General features: G+C 51.9%; 1 protein-coding gene across 2 annotated transcripts in view; it reads right to left on the minus strand.

The window, feature by feature from the left end:
- The window catches only part of ZNF704 (zinc finger protein 704), a gene marked incomplete at its 5' end in the record, with an annotated part of 137,934 nt that overhangs the window by 19,037 nt on the left and 101,291 nt on the right, over positions 1-17,606 (minus strand). For both annotated transcript variants that reach the window (XM_081110942.1, XM_081110941.1), the window contains 4 exons: positions 4,796-4,900; positions 6,658-6,925; positions 9,670-9,770; positions 14,895-15,121. In XM_081110942.1, coding sequence (XP_080967068.1) covers positions 4,796-4,900; positions 6,658-6,925; positions 9,670-9,770; positions 14,895-15,121 — 701 coding nt within the window. The remainder of the gene's footprint in view (positions 1-4,795; positions 4,901-6,657; positions 6,926-9,669; positions 9,771-14,894; positions 15,122-17,606) is intronic.

The following is a 17,606-nucleotide window of genomic DNA, read 5'->3' on the forward strand; positions in this document are numbered from 1 at the left end:
CCTGGTCCTCTAGGATTGGTGTCCTTTTAAGAGGAGACACCTGCCCGGCCAGCATGGCTCAGTGGTTGAGGGTCAACCTATGAACCAGGAGGTCACGGTTTGATTGCCAGTCAGGGCACATGCCCAGGTTGCGAGCTTGATTTCCAGTGGGCGGTGTGTTGGAGGCAGCCAATCAATGATTCTCTCTCATTATTGATGATTCTCTCTCCAGCTCTCTTCCTCTCTGAAATCAATAAAAAATATATTTTTTTAAAAATAAGAGACACCAAATCTCTCATTCCCCCCCAAACCCTTCAAGAGAAAAGGCTGTGCGAGGACACAGCGAGAAGGGGCCCTCACCAGTAAGAGGTCCTCGCCAGGAGTGAATAGGCCAGCACCTCGGTCTGGGACTTCCAGCTTCCAGAACCATGAGAACATAAATTTCAGCTGGTAAAAGCCCCCCGCCCCACCCCCCACCATCTATGGCATTCTGTTAGTGCCATTTGAGTAGACTTGCATCATGAAAAGACAGAAAGAGAAATGGAGATAATTAGAAGAAAAGGTGAGTCACTTGGGGAAAAACAGGTCAAAGAAAGCTGTCATTAATAAAGATCCTCTCCCCACTCATGTCCATTCATGAAGGTCCTCTCCCCAACCGTGTCCATTCATGAAGATTCTCTCCCACCCCTGTGTCTATCAATGAAGGCCCTCTCCCCAACCCTGTGTCTGTCAGTGAAGGCCCTCTCCCCACCCGTGTCCATTCATAAAGATCCTCTCCCCACCCGTGTCCATTCATGAAGGTCCTCTCCCCACCCCTGTGTCTATCAATGAAGGCCCTCTCCCTACCCATGCCCATTTATGAAGATCCTCTCCCCACCTGTGTCCATTCATGAAGGTTCTCTCCCACCCCTGTGTCTATCAGTGAAGGTCCTCTCCCCACCCCATGTGTCTATCAATGAAGGCCTTCGCCCTACCTGTGTCCATTCATGAAGGTTCTCTCCCACCCCTGTGTCTATCAGTGAAGGTCCTCTCCCCACCCCATGTGTCTATCAATGAAGGTCCTCTCCCCACCCCATGTGTCTATCAGTGAAGGTCCTCTCCCCACCCCTGTGTCTATCAATGAAGGCCCTCTCCCCACCCATGCCCATTCATGAAGATCCTCTGCCCACCTGTGTCCATTCATGAAGGTTCTCTCCCACCCCTGTGTCTATCAGTGAAGGTTCTCTCCCCACCCATGCCCATTCATGAAGATCCTCTGCCCACCTGTGTCCATTCATGAAGGTTCTCTCCCACCCCTGTGTCTATCAATGAAGGCCCTCTCCCCACCCATGCCCATTCATGAAGATCCTCTCCCCACCCATGTCCATTCATGAAGGTCCTCTCCCCAACCGTGTCCATTCATGAAGGTCCTCTCCCCACCCCTGTGTCTATCAATGAAGGCCCTCTCCCCACCCATGCCCATTCATGAAGATCCTCTCCCCACCTGTATCCATTCATGAAGGTCCTCTCCCCACCCCATGTGTCTATCAGTGAAGGTCCTCTCCCCACCCCCATGTAAGACATGGAGGAATTTGGGAGAGCATATCCCTCAGAGTTATCTCTGTACTTCAGAAGGAAGTGCTTTAATTGGAGGGGCAAAGCGGGGGTGGGGGGGGTGGGGGGGTGGTTGGGGGCGCGGGGGACATCTGCAATACTCTAACAATAAAATCCTATATAATAGAAGGCTAATATGCAAATTGACTGAACGGCAATATGACCGGTCGCTATGACACGCACTGACCACCAGGAGGAAGACGCTCAACGCAGGAGCTGTCCCCCTGGTGGTCAGTGCACTCCCACAGAAGCTGGGCTCACGGCTGGCAAGCATAGCAGCAGTGGCGGGAGCCTATCCCGCCTCCGCAGCAGTGCTAAGGATGTCCGACTGACAGCTTAGGCCCGCTCTCCACAAGTGCACAAATTTTGTGCACCAGGCCTCTAGTAAATAAATAAAACGTAGGGGGAAATTCCATTCGAAAGCAGTCTGGACTGAGCAGTTCCATCTACATGCTATGCATGGTTTTACACAAGCTGAACAAGAGGGTGTCTGCCCTTGAAAATCCTCCTCAAGTCAAAGACAAGATGGACAGATGAGCATAGCAGGTCTTGGGAATTCTGTCACTGTAGCGGCCTTTCCAGGTTAGAAGGGTTGTCACGGGTGTGACACAGAGACACTCTGGACCTTTTTAATGTCTAACAAAAAGTCACCAACAGGACTGATTGCTAACCACGACACCCACCTTAGCAGATCACGGTTCTTGCCAGAAAGGACTCTAATACCTGATGTCCAAGTCGTTTTCTCCCGCCTGCTCGCTAGTCCCTGGTGGCCGTCTCGGCCTCTCAGAGCGACCAGCAGTGGTCACTCCTCCATGAAGCAGGCAGCTTTCATGACTACACCAGATCCACACTATTGTTTAAACGTGGAATCTGGGGGCATTTTCTGGAAGCCACAAATTCCTAAACTGTTGCCAGCAGTTTGCCTTTTATCCTTGGCTAGTCCTCCAGGGATTTAGTCATTGGCCAAAGCAGCAGCATTGATTAGTATGCACTCTGCAGGAGGTCTTAGTATTTGCTGGAAACCTGTGGGAGTTTCCAGGGGTTGGTAATAAGAATCTTTCGGGAGGTCCTTGGGGAGAGAGGTGGAAAGGAGAAAATAACATGAATATCCATTATCACAAGCTACTCTCTGGATCTTACCAGGAGGTAGAAACCACTGTGCACACCAATGGTATGGGGGTCTATGAATGCTCTTTATAACCTATAAAGACCCAATATATATATATATATTTATTTATTTATTATTATTTTTTAAAAACATATTTTTATTGATTTTAGAGAGGAGGGGAGAGGGAGAGGGAGACTGAAACATCAATGATGAGACAGAATCACTGATCAGCTGCCTCCTACTCGGGATCGAGCCTGCAACCTGGGTATGTGCCTTTGACTGGAATCGAACCTGGGACCCTTCAGTCTGCAGGCCGACACTCTATCCACTGAGCCAAACCAGCTAGGGCTCAATATACTTTTAAATGAATGGTTAGAAATCAGGTTAATTCATGGCAATTATCAGACAGTAATCATTTAATATGTCAAATAAATTCTTATATACTGCTTAAGCCTGATGGCATATTTTAGCACTCATTTATTTTCAAACTAGAGGCCCAGTGCACGAAATTTGTGCACTGGGGAGAGGGGGGGGGGTGTCCCTCGCCCAGCCTGCACCCTCTCCAATCTGGGACCCCTTGGAAGATGTCTGACTGCCGGCTTAAACTGGCAGTCGGACATCCCTCTCACAATCCGGGACTGCTGGCACCTAACTGCTCGCCTGTGTGCCTGCCTGATTGCCCCTAACCCAGCCATGGGCAAACTACGGCCCGTGGGCCGGATCCAGCCCGTTTGAAATGAATAAAACTAAAAAAAAAAAAAAGACCGTACCCTTTTATGTAATGATGTTTACTTTGAATTTATATTAGTTCACACAAACACTCCATCCATGCTTTTGTTCTGGCCCTCCGGTCCAGTAAGAACCCATTGTAGCCCTTGGGTCAAAAAGTTTGCCCACCCCTGCGGCCTGACCACTTCTGCCTGCCATTTTGGTCACCCCCCAACTGCCCTCCCTGCCGGCCTGATCTCACCCACAACTGCCCTCCCCTGCTGGCATGGTCACCCCCACCTGCCCTCCCCTGCAGGCCTGGTCCCCCCCAACTGCCCTCCCCTGCCGGTCTGATGGCCCCCACCTGCCCTTCCCTGCAGGCCTGATCTTGCCCCCAACTGCCCTCCTCTGCTGACCAATTTGGTTTTGATTGGACAGTTTCTATGCCAGTCAGCATCTAAAGCTCCACCTCCTAGGCAGCCATTGGCTCCTTACAGTTGACCCAGATTTGGTTCTGATTGGTCAGTTTCTATGCCAGTCAGCATCAAAAGCTCCACCTCCTAGGCAGCCATTGGCTCCTCACGCTTCACCTAGATTTGGTTCTGATTGGTTGGTTTCTATGCCAGTCAGTGTTTCTGGGCCTATCAACAGGGTCTGATCAGAAAGGCGGGGCTGATCAGCAGCCCCAGTGGAGGCCTGGAGAGAAATGAAGGTTGCGGCTGCTGGAGAGAAAGAGAGAGGCAAGTGCTGATCAACAGCTGCCAGAGGCTACGGATCAGACCCTGCTTCTCTCTTCAGGCCTCTCTCCGGGCCTGATTCGCAGCCCCTTCAGCAGTCAGTGCTAAGGCACCGCGCCTGCAGCCACGGCAACCCAGTGCTGACTGCAGAACTGACTTCCGGTTGGTCAAGCCTCTGGTCATGACAGACCTGGGGTTTTTATATATTAGGATTACACATCCATATGGATGGATTATTCAGGCTTTGGGGGCAAACAGTGACTTTAATTTTTTATTTTTTTGAACCACCAAGATGACATACCGGCAAACAATAATTTCAAAGTCATAAATATTATGAATGTACTCATAATGATAAATGCCATTTATGTACAGGTGTTTTTTTAATGTTCAGGATCTGAGCTCAGAGATGATTTTATAAAGCCTTTTGGAAACATGCAAATATAACCCCAACAAAAAACTCTGATCTACATATGACATATTTATCAACAGCTGAAACGCTTTTATCTGACAGAGTAGCCGGGCCTGTCGGAGCCATGAGAAGCCTTGCTCAGGAGTTTACAAATTCCACACAACATACAGGTGCTTCCAGCCTTCTGGGCTTTGTTTTTCTGTTGCATGTGTCTAAATGTGTTCTCTAACTTTATGTTTGGCTTTTTGTATTTGTACTCACTGGAATGCCTGTGAAGGTAACAGGAGGAGACTGCCAGGAGACACTGAAGCTGCTGCCATTGGGGGTGAACTTGGCCGATCCTGGGATGGTCACGGGGGGCGTGGCCTGTTACAGAGCAAACAGAAATGGTCAGGGGGGCATGGCACGGTACAGAGAAAACTGTTAAGAAAGGTTTTTCCTCCATCTTAGCTGTCATTTACCAAGGCGGGGCCTCAGAAACTATCTCAGCTGTATTAATAACTTAGACTAGTTATCTGATAGGAAGAGATGAAACATGGTCAAAGAGAGTAGCTGGAAAGAAATTCTTTATATATCTAAGCAATCTACCTAATGTATCAAAGGAGATGGTTTTTGACTGTTGATTTCTGAATTTTAGGACAACTGTGAGTGAGATATACTAGTCATTCTCACTATCAAATTTGGAAATAAACACTTTTATACAGAGATGGTGGGGCGTAATTGGTACATTTGGGAGGGTAATTTGGCACTATATATAAAAATTTTTAGAATTCTGTATATTAGCTACTCCACTTCTAGAATTCATTCTAAGGAAATGGATACAAGGATGTTCACTGTATTATATGTTTTTAAAAATTGGAAATACAAATGTCTAGTAATAGGGAAATGGGTAAATAAATCATAATATACCAACTGAGCCATTACAAATGATGTTGTTGAAGAATACTCAATGACATGCAAATATGTTCATGAGCCCTGGCCCATGTGACTAAGTGACACAGCATCTGTCTGTGCACGGAAGGGTCTCGAGTTCGACTCCAGGTGAAGGCCACATACCTGGGTTACAGGTTCGCTCCTGGGCCCTGGTCTGGGTGCATGGGGGAGGCAACCAATCAATGTATCTCTCTTACATTGATGCTTCTCTCTTTCTCTCTCTCCCCCTCTCCTCTCCCTTCCCCTTCCCGGCTTCTACTCTTTCTAAAAATCAATGGAAAAAATATCCTTGGGTGAGGATTAAAACAAAACAAAAACCCACCACATTTGTGATATATTCAGTGGAAAAAAACCCACAAAGCATAGTAAAAACAGTACTACAATAGATTCCTTAGTTTTTTATGCACATACACATAGGAGAAAGTCTTGAAGATATACCAAAAATATTAACCAAGAGGCTTTCTTGTCGTTGGGATTAAGGATACATTTTCTCTCTCTGCTTCGGTTTTTAGTATTTTCTATGCTGAACATTTATAATATCTACAGACAGAGAAATCCCAAATATTATGAATACAGGGTTCAGGAAGATCATCAAGTGTGTGTTCCAACCCACTTTATAGATAAACAAAATAATTTCAGTAAGTTGGTTCAAGTTCATGATTTTGGACCTAAATGCAAACATGAACAAAGGAATGAATTATTCTTTTTGACCCACAGAAGGAGTCAGGAATAAAATTTATTGCACCATCAAATCTACTAATTAGCTCTATTCCTTTGCTCTTGAGCTTCAGTCTGCCAAATAAGTGGCAAACTCTTCCTCCACAGGTTTAGCTTTTTGAAGGCTCAGTGCGGTTGTGATGGTGGTGGCTTTGGCACCATGGAAGTGTTTGGCAATGCTTAGCAGCAGCATCCTGCTCAGGTGGCATCCTCTGACTCACTAATTACTCTTCTGTGACTTCAAAGAAAAAAAAGCTACTGGCACAGAGATGTTCATAGTAGAGTTATTAATGAAAAAACTGGGCAGATCAGGTACCTAGCAATAAGAGAACAATGGAAACAAGATTGAACTTTATGATGACAATGAACTCCGCTACGGGGCTACGGTGTGGGATGCTGTTTTTCTCTTCCTCGGGCAGAATGCAGCTGCTTTTGGTCAGGGGCAAAGTGTCACTCGGGGTCGTGCACGGCACCTGGTAAGCGTGGTCGGTGTGCACGAGGTAGAGGGTGGTAGGGGCCGAGCGGCTCAAGGGCGTCATCAGTTTAGTCTCGGTTTTGGCACCAGGGCTTTCTGTTCTGCTTGAATCGGGGATGGGGAAGGTGGGAGGTGAAGCCAGGGACTGGGAGGGCGAAGCCGGGGCCAGGCTGCCCAGTCCGTCCGCCACCGAGTCCGTGTTGAGCTTGATCTCCGTGTAGTAGAAGTCCTCCTCACCATCGCTGTAATCAGAGTCCCCAGCACGCCTAATGCAAAGGACAGCAAAACAGTCAGACCACGCCATCTCGCACGGCTGTGCCCTCTGTGTGGAATGCTTTTCCTGCCCCGTGTCTGCCTGGAAAACTCTACGCATCCTGCGACACTCAACTGTCCACTCCCAGGGAAGACCTCCTTGACCTCTAGAGGAATTTATCCAAACAATCAACCAAGCAGTTACTTATTCAACAACTTATTGAGAATCTACTCTGTGTAGGCACTCTCCTAGGGCCTGAGCAAGTCGTGGATGGATTCTGCCCCGATGGAAATGACATCTGGTGGGAGAGGCAGACAAGGGAGCCATCAGTAAATAGGTGTTTAATGCATCGGGGACCAATGAATGCCAGAAAGAAAACCTAAGCGGCATACGAGTGCCCATAAGCAGGTAAGTGATGGGTTGTATTTTACACTGAGCTCAGAGGAGGTGATGTGAGCAGACCTGGATGAGGTGAGGGAGCTGAAGCCTGGCCACGGGAAGAATACAGTGAGGAGCAGGCAGGCCCGGTGGGGTGGGGGTGCCTGGTGTCTTCCACCAAGGGCGGAGGCCAGGGGCTGGGGGGAGGGGCTGCAGAGACATCGGAGGGGAAGGTGGAGGCCAGGGGCTGGGGGAGGGGCTGCGGAGACATCGGAGGGGAGGGCGGAGGCCAGGGGCTGGGGGGAGGGGCTGCAGAGACATCGGAGGGGAAGGTGGAGGCCAGGGGCTGGGGGGAGGGGCTGCGGAGAGGGTGGAGGGGAGGGTGGAGGCAGGGTCAGAGGGCTCTGCAGCCACAGGAACGCTCTGAATGTGACAGAAGCCATGGAGGCTTTGAGGAGTCTCAATATTTTTGTTTCTTCTTTTTATTTACATTTTGAAATTGTCATTTTATTTATTTTTTAATTTATCTTATTGTTGAAAGTGTTACAGGTGTCCCCCTTATTTCCCCCATTGACGCCACCCCCCAGGCCTTCAACACACTATTGTCTGTGTCTCTGGGTACGCGTGTGTGTATATGAGGTCTGTGGTTAACCCCCCACCCCCGCCCCCGCCCCCGCCCCGGCCGGGAGGTGGGAGATGAAAGGGATCGCTCAACACGGACGACCCAGATGAGCCCCGACAGTGGGAGGGGAGGGGAGTGCCGAGAACCCAGTCTGGGATGTATGCTGAAGGTCAGGCTAAGGACTTCACTCAGTGTGCCCCCTGGCGGTGTTCTTTATTTAATCCACGTTATTAAATTACTTCGTACGTTTCTGTAAGTTTTAACCTCTACTGCCTCCTTACAACATTCTCTAGGGCTGTGGTGTCCACAACAACATGAAATGTCCCCCTGTCCTATCGTCACGACATTGAGCTCATGGTCTAAGGCGAAGGCGGTCCTCTCCCCAGTCCCAGAGAGCAAGAGCTCCTGTGAACCCTGCGGTCCTGGGGGTGCTGGCAGGCTGCGAACCCCAGTCCCAGGGCCTCTGTAGAGCAGAGCACAAAGGGAGCCCGGGGAGCAATGACTTTGCCACGGTGACAGCATCCGAGCTCAAAGGGCACGGCTGGCACCACCGACTCTGCAGGCTCTGTCGGGCGGGCGGGCACGGCTCTGCGCGGTGCTGGACAGGGTTCGAGTCCCTGGGCAGGTGGGCTTGACAACAGCCCCCTACATCCTGAGCGTGGCTTCGGGAGGTTCTCGCTGGACCTTTAAAGAAGCGGAGCTATTTCTGTCGAGGTCGTCCTGACATGGGGTCAGGGAAACACGCCCGCTTCCCCCCTGGAGTCCTCAGGAGCAGGACCGGGCGGCTGCCCAGAGGGTGCAGGGCGACCCTGGGCCACACCCACTGGGTGACCTGCACGCTGTGCTCTGGGAGGGACAGGCTGCGTCCGCAGACATCAGCCGCATGGATGGGGAGGAGGTCTCTTCCTCACCCACGCAGGTCAGCGAAATCACGCCGGAACCTGGTTATTTCCTTTCTATTCCACTGCGATGGATGCTGCATGTCCTACACTGATTCCTTGCGGGGCAGAGAGACTGCAGTGTCCATTTCTCATCCTGGGGGGAGGACTCCTCTGTGCCCAAGCATCTGGGGCTCGGCATGTGTCTGGGTTTGCCGTCTGCACCCCAGTCAGGATGTGCAGCTTCTCAAGGGCGCCTTCCAGTCCCAGGTCCCTGGACAAGAGGGACCCCGAGCCCACAGGCCAAGACTGGGAACCACCGCTGCCCCGGGAGGGCCTCACCAATGGGCTCCAAGCTTTGGCTTCTTTCCTGAGAAAGGGTCTCATAAAACACAAGGAAAGTGATAGAGGCAGGGCGCCAGAGGTCCTGGCCATCGCAGCAGCAGCTCTGATGGGCAGTGGTGCCTTAACCCTTTCAGGCTCTAAGTCACGAATACTCTCCATCAGGGGGGCAAAAAGCACATCTACATTTACAGACATCCTCAGGGGGGTCCTACCCTGCCCTGCTGATGTACTTTTACAAATGGCTCGCCCCACGTTTTACTTTTACCTTCACATGTGACCCCTGCAGGGCTGACTGTGTTAACCTCATCTTCAGAGGAAACCGGGGCGCAGAGCAGTCCCTGACACCCCTCAGTGCAGTATGACGTGCGGTCAAGGCCTCTGTTACTGCCTCCCTTCTCCCCGACCCCCCCTCCCTCCGGGGCCCAGGCCCTTCCTGACTCCGCCTGAGCACTTGTGAGGCACAGGAGCTGGCTGGGGCCCGAGGGCGGCCGCCGGCAGCACGGAGCCCGTGTCCAGCGGGAGGGAGGTGCCTACCCGAGGTGGACGCCCCGGATGTGCTTCTGGATCCCGGCCGCGGTGCTCAGCACCTTCCCGCAGTTCTTCCAGAGGCACTTGAACATCACCTTCATGGAGTTCTGGAGAGGGGAGAGGATGGAGAGTGAAGTGAAAACGAACCTACCAATGCTGCCGGCCCAACACGCTTCTTCCTTCCTCTTTACCCGAAGCTCATCACGACCTCACGAGTGGACAGATGGACACGCGCGCGGAGGCTCTCTGCCTCTGTTTCACGCGAGGACGCTGTGCTGTGCAAATCTACCTCCACCTGCTGCGCCCGAGGTTGACCTCATGTGTCAGTGGCCCTGCCCGTGGTCTCAGGCTGGGTCTGGCCCCGGGAGACAGGAGGCTCTGGACTCCCCAGTCCCTTCCTGCCTGGCCAAGCCGGGCGGGCTACCTTCCTCCTCTGAAAACCACCACTTCCGTGGGTGTTTCCAGAGTTTTGGTGACTTTATGGGTTCTGGAAACTCCTCTCTTTACTTGTCCCTTCAGACTTAGGGGTGGTGAGGGCCTTGCCCTATAGTTAGCTCTTGGGATCCTGGGGTACCACCCCACCCCAACCCTGTCTACACCTTTGCAAAGAGCCTCTTCAAACTCTTTCTAAAATTTTAAACAAATTTATTGATTTGAGAGAGAGACAGGAAAGGAGAGAGAGAGGGAGAGAGTTCCTGTTCCACCCGTCCACATATTAACTGCTTGATTCTTGTATGTGCCCCAGACCAGCAATCGAATCCACCACCTTGGTCTGTAGGGACAACACTCCCACCAACTGAGCACCTGGCCAGGGCCGTCCCGCTCTTTAACTACCTGCTGGGTACATCACCCGCTTCCTGCCTGGACCTGGAGGATGCGGGGAAAGCAGGTTGTGAAAGAATGTGAACGACGCGATCTTTCTGGGGGAGGTATGTGATGCAAACACACATGCATTCCTGCATGGTGAAGCGCGGGGGAGGGGCAGCGTATTCAGACATTAGTTTCCAAATATAAAAATCACCCTGTTTTTAATGTTAAAAAGGTATTTCTTTATATGTGGAGGTCCCCCTATAATGCTGGCAGGACTGATTTGGAGAATAAGAGCACATTAGCGGATGAGCTCAACTTTAATGGAAGCAGCGGTCTCTGTTCATGGGCGGAGGTGGCCCGCGTCAACCAGGAGGCCCCTTGCATGCTGGTGGGTGCTTGCCAACGTCCCGACTACACCTGTGAAGCAATCCTCCCGTGCACACAGAGCCACTCTTTAAAAAAAAAATTAAAAATTAAAACAAATATTTTTAATTGATTTCAGAGAGGGAGAGAGAGATAGAAACATCAATGATAAGAGAATCATCGATCAGCTGCCTCCTGCACACCCCCTCACCGGGGATCAAGCCCGCAACCCGGGCATGTGCCCTTGACCAGAATCGAACTCAGGACCCTTCAGTCCACAGGCTGACACACTGTCCACTGAGCCAACCCGGCCAGGGCCAGAGAGCCACTGTTTTTTTGTTGTTGTTTTTTTAAAAATATATTTTATTTTTTTAATACATTTTATTGATTTTTTACAGAGAGGAAGGGAGAGAGATAGAGAGTTAGAACCATCGATGAGAGAGAAACATCGATCAGCTGCCTCCTGCACATCTCCTACTGGGGATGTGCCCGCAACCCAGGTACATGCCCTTGACCGGAATTGAACCTGGGACCTTTCAGTCCACAGGCCGACGCTCTATCCACTGAGCCAAACCGGTTTCGGCCAGAGAGCCACTCTTATGCGGCAGGAAAGCGAGCCCTGCAGGAGGAGACCGGAGACAATGTTTGTTCAACACGGCCCAGCCCACCCCACGGGCCCCAGCTCCGCCAGGGCAGCCAAGCCAAGCCCAGCTCAGGCACAAGCGCAGCCTCTGATCGGACCGTGACCACCTGCGCTCGAACCTGGCTTCTCCTGGCAGCTGCACTGATGTTCGTGAGGCTGAAGGCCCCCGGGGCTGGGACCGCCCCTGTACCCACAGGCATGCCTGGTCTGACACGGCCACGCCCGGGGCAGCCGGCTGGGCAGGGACCAGCAGGCCCTGCAGACCCATCAGCTCGGGGCTGTGGCCGGGACAGGCGGGTCTCCATCGCTGCAGACGCTCCGGCTGTCCCTGACACGGTCCTGGGGGCCAGGCGGCCGGGCTGCCTCGCTCTCTCCCCTGAGGCCTCCGCCTGCTGTGAACTGTCGTCCACACGGGATGCTGGGAGCGGCGTCCGCTTTCCCGACAGACCCAGGCTGACGCACAGGACTGACAAAGGCCACGGTCCCCTCAGGTCCCAGCGGGTGGGCCCAGCTGCATCCTGACGGTCCACACTCATCCCGGGGCCAGTCCGCCCGGAGCTGCCGGGGTTAGAGGACCCTGAGGTGTGTGCACACGGCGATGAGGGTGCGTGCGTGCGTGCGTGCGTGCGTGTGTGTGTGTGTGTGTGTGTGTGACCTCCCTCCTCTGTCCTCCCGGCTCTGGCTGGAGAGCGGTCATCCACCGGGAGGGACGGAGCTGCTTTCCTGGCAGCCGCCTGGTCCTCCCGATGGGCCCGTTCCTGGGGCAGCGGGTTTCCTGCCCACGCGCTGCGCTCAGCGGGCGTGAGGAATGCAGTCAGCGGACGGGTGCTCGCTCTGCGCGGGCCTCGCCGACTTTCCCACTTCAGAGCGAGTCACGCTTTCCAGTGTGAAAGGCAGGCGTGGCTCCTTCACTGATGGCTCCTGCGCAGCCGGCAGTTAACTTGGCGCTCTCCCCTCTGACTCGATCTCCCAAGTGCACAGGGAGAGTGGCCCCGGCCAAGACACCTGCGAGGGAGGCGGGAGGAAGGGCCGGCTCAGCGTCATCGTCAGATCCAGGCGTGCGCCGCCCCTTTGTGAGGGGCCCTGACGTGCCCATTACCGTGTGTCTGCCACGGGGGCGCGGCTTCAGGGGCACAGCGACCTGAAATGCTCGGTCACTCTGATTCTTCATGATGTCCCGGCCGAGGGCTGGTAACTGCTGTTAGATTGTGTTGCAGATGAAGACGCCGATGGTCAGAGAAGGGAAATGATTTTCTGAAGTTTGCAGGGTAGCAAGGTTGAGCTGAGCACGGGGCTCCTGCAACTTCTGATCAGGGCCCCTCCCTGTCCCACGGATCGTGTTCTCTCCCCAAGCGTTTTGCCCACGAGCCACAGCAGCTCCCTATGCACAGCACAGACACGAGCGAACAAGCGAGACAGAGGCGCCGAGAAACGATGCCCTGATCGCGTACGACGCACCGCATTCTCTCAGCTCAAGAACGGAGTGCTGTTTATCCTCAGCCCATTAAGCTGCTGTCGGCAGGGCACTGAGCATGGGTCCCTGCGCGGAGTCCCGGCCCCCACGCTGGCCACCTCTGAAGACAGCCGGGGCCACGCACTCAGATGACCCCAGAGAAAGCCTGATGCACCAGGATGGCCCTTCAGTCCCCATCGCCGCCTGGTGGCTCACTGACCGGTCAGGCGAACACGGACGCTGCCCGGTGGCTGGTGGGAGCAGCATCTTCACGCCCCGCCTCCGGGAGGCAGGCGCTCCTTTCTCTCCGGCTCTCTGGGTAGGGAGCCCGCAGCCTCCACAGCGGCACAGGCAGGGGACGGAGCGGAGACGGAGGGATCGATGCTGGGGTTGATGGCATCGATGGGTCGATGCCGGCTGCGTGTTTTCCTCTTGGAAATAAATTGGGGGGAAGAGGTTGCATGGCAGTCCTCAGGGTTTTGCTTTGGGTTTTTGTTTGTGAATAGTGATTCCCAATGAAGCTACTGAGAACCACTTACAGGACCAATATATAAAGTAGCAGCCTCACACGAACATGACGATCAAAAAAATAACGTGAGCCCTGACTCGTGTGGCTCAGTGGATAGAGCGTCGGCCTGCGGACTGAAGAGTCTCAGGTTCAGTTCCAGTCAAGGGCAAGTACCAGTAGGGTGTGCAGGAAGCGGGTGATCGATGTTTCTCTCTCATCGATGTTTCTAACTATCCCTCTCCCTTCCTCTCTGTAAAAAATCAATAAAATCTATTTTAAAAAAATAACGTGAAAAGGTATTTGAGATGTAGCAGCAGATCGCTTCATCCTACAAAGTGAAATCCTTTTGGAAAATTGTGAGTGGTCATGACAGTGTAAATACACACAAAGAGGATGGAAAGAATATGAGCTTTAGGTTCGGGCAGACCTGGGTTTGAGTGGCGGGCCTGGCCCTTCTATCCTCAGGACAGGGCAAGCTCAACATCTAATCTCCCTGATCCTCAATTGCCTCATATCAAGTTGGGAGAACCATACCTACCGGCCCTGGCTGGTTGCTCAGTGGTTAACGTGTTGGCCCTCGCACTGAAGGGTCTTGGGTTCAATTCCCAGTCACGGGCACGTACCTGGGTTGCAGGTTCTGCAGCCGTGGCAGGGGCACATGCGGGAGGCAACCAACTGATGTGTCTTTCTCATATCAATGTTTCTCTCTCTCTCTCCTTCCATTCCACTCTCTCTAGAAATCAATGGAAAACATATTCTCTGGTGAGAATAAAAAAAAAAATAAGGTACTTACCAGACGGGGACAGCTGTGAAGATTAAATAAATGTGTAATCAATGCATTAAATCAATTTATTAGAGCTCTTTTTCAGGTTTAGTTTAGTAAACCAGTTTTTGGTCTGTAAGTACATACATGCATTTATGTGTCAGCTTTCTTCTTTTTTTTTTATCCTCACCTGAGGACATGCTTAGAGAGAGAAACATTGATGTGAGAGAGAAACAGCTATCGGTTGGCTTCCGAATGCTCCTCTATCGGGGATCAAACCCCTACCCCAGGCATGTGCCCTGACTGGGAACGGAACCAGCAACGCTTCAGTGCATGGGAGGAGCTCAGCCAACCTGGCCTGGCTGGGCAGCTTTCCTGCATGTTTCACAGCCGGTTTTATGAAAATAAGACACAAAAATTCTTCCAATATGTTTTTGAAGCAGAACATAGAAAAGGGAGTTTGTTTTTATTTTACAGGTGAAAAAATGTAGTCCCAGGAAGAGAGTGAGTGAGGCACCAACCCACGCCTGACATGCACTTTTGTAGCTTTCAAACCCTGGTCAACGCTGGGCACCTCTGCCCACGTGGCACCAGGCGGCAGAGGGTGGGTGCCCATACTGGGTGGTTCTGCCCTGATCAGGCCCTGGGTGTATCCTGGGCCCTCAAAGAAGGAGCGGGAGGAGAGGCTGACCTTTCTCTTCCTGGGGATGGGCTCGTCGAAGAGCAGGTTGCCGGCCTCGGCCTCGTCGATGCCGTCGTCGGGCGCGGGGCTGCGGAAGGGCTTGGCGCAGTCGGCGGACAGCGGGGGCGACGGTGTGGACGGGTTGGACTGGTCGCTGGGGGCGCTCCAGCTCCAGTAGCCGCTGCTGCAGCTGCTGGACGGGGCACCGCCCTCCTTCCAGGATCCGCTCATGCCCTCTGCGAGGCAGACAACCAGCATCAGTGTGGCAGGGTGCAGGGGCCAGGGTCACCGACGCGGGGGGGGGGGGAGGGGGGAGGGGGCTGGACCCTACTAAGCACCTGCAGCCCCCCGCCCCCCAGAAATGTGCCACAGCTGGGGATGCACTATGCATACCTTGGGAAGAGAGGTGCATTACCCTTTATAAACACTGAGCTATTTTATCCCATGACAGGCTTTCCTAACAGCTCTCTGATGTGGGTGGTTTTGGGATGACAGTGGAGGGGGTAGAAAACAAGAAAGAAAAAGATGCCCTTGTTCACTGAGTTTGGGGAGCTCGGAGTTTACTGGTGTTTCTAAGAGGGAAATCATTTGCAATATTGTCCCCCTCCCCCAACCCGTGTTTCTCATATAGGTCTGAGATCTTTGGAATAGGTTTGTGGAAAAAGTTAGTCCCAGATGTAAGAGTCTAAGAGAAATAACATTATAGGAAATAACAGTGCCGTGCATTTGTTGTTTCCCATCTCACAAAACTCATTCACACAGGCCTGTGCGTCCTCACATCTGTCTCTCAGAGCAAGGACGACCACGCGGGTTTTACAGACAAGCACCTGACTCGCCACAGAGCCAATAGTGGACCAGAGCCCAGACCCTGGTCTACCAGTTGGCTTCTTTCTCCTTCAGGGCATGGCCCTGTGTGGTAGGAATCCTCCTCTCTTTCCAACAATCTGAGATCAGAGGAAAATTTATGGGCAATATTTACTGATAAGACAGCTGTTGAATTCTTCCTTTGCACTTGCAGGGAAACAGGAAACATTTGCTAATGTGAGAGATCTTTGTCCGGTTAGAACGCCGTGGGAAACTCCTTATAGACTTGACCTTCTTGTTGGATAATTTCTCCTCCATGTTTATGTGCATTTTGAATACATTAAAACTATATTTTAAGTTCAGGATGGGGGGGGGGATCCCAAAATGTCTCATTATGCTGTAAACATTGGTGTAATTAGTAACGAAGTGAAGACACACAATGGGCCAGCATTCGTGGAAAAATGTCTTGACTACCTTCACCCAATCACAGATTTCCAGCATATTCCTCAACTGTGTCAAGCCAAACGTTCAGTTAGAGGAATGAAGTTTTAAGCTGAAATCGTGGAAGAAAGTTACCCATCTCACTAAAGCGAGGCTCTACCCCATCAAATGGTCATTTCTGCAGGATCAAGCCTCTCTGGCACCAACAAAACCAAGTTAGCATCTCCTTCCCTGCAGGCCACCGGACAGTGCTCACCGGCCCGAGAGCCTTTCGGACACAACAGCTGCGTCCGCAGGTCCTTCGGAGGCCTCTGGGGGCATGGCCGGGGGACACACACCTCAGCGGCTCAGGAGGCGTATGATACAGCACCGCGCGCGCACTCGTACAGTCCGTGTGTGGTGCCAGCGGGGTGATCAGGGTAAGTGACTGCGCAGAGCGGGGGAGGAGATTGGGGCCTGAATTTCTTTTGAAAAGCAGTGTGTCGCATTGCCTCATGTCAATGCCCACAGCTCAGTTGCTGACTTGGAAATGACATTTCCTTTAAGAAACGCTATTCAATGAGAAGGGCAATGTGATGTAGAAATGAATTTTTCAGAAAAAGTCAGAACCAATTCGAGACACAGAGATGGCCGCGTCTCCTTCCCTGACACACCTATTTGGTGAAACGCAGACAGGCCCTGCAGGAAGCTCACCCTCTTTGCAGACCCACTTCCTGACAAAATGATCCTTTCTAGGCACAAAAAGAATCACAACAGTTTTAAAAAATCCAATGATATACAATAATTCCAGACATATGTCTATTTTTTAAATTAACCAACACCTTCATTATCATTAACTGCTTTCCCTTGTTAAGAATTTGCTGCCTGTTGCAGACCTAAGGAGCTAGCAGACAATTTGGGATTATAAATTGGGTAGTTGTTTTTTGAAATCATAATGAACAGTGAATTCATTTCCATAAAACTATGCCAACAAAGGTTTGTGTTGCAGGAGCAAAAGGTTTATTTTGATTCTAACCTTTCAAGACAAAGGAGCATTAAAAATGTTCTCAATTAAAAGAGAATGCCATGGAAAAATACTGATTGCGTTAAAATATACTCTTTCTTCTCTGAGGAGTCTCGGGCATTCTGCGGTCCCTTTTTTTCTTTTCTGTAAAATAATGAGAATCTACAACTTATTTGCATTTGGTGGCCCAGCCTGGGACAAATACTTGTCTGTAACCTTGAGGAATTTTTTTCTCTATGAACACTTCCATCTTTTATGCAACTCCTTTGCCCTGGGATTGGTTTGGGGGTGTCTTCAGTTTTGCCTTCTCTGCAGTCTTCCTCAGGGGCCTCGCCACGCTGAGCAGCGGGAGCCAGGAGGCAGTTAGAGGCCCGGGCAGAGCGCGCTGTCCTTCCGCAGCAACGCCAGGCGCCCTCCCAGCACCTCCCCGCTCTGTTGTGGCGTCACCGCATGCGGTGGTGGTGAGGGCAGCG

This window comes from Myotis nattereri (genome assembly GCF_964212035.1).
Source record: "Myotis nattereri genome assembly, chromosome: 17".
NCBI lineage: Eukaryota > Metazoa > Chordata > Mammalia > Chiroptera > Vespertilionidae > Myotis > Myotis nattereri.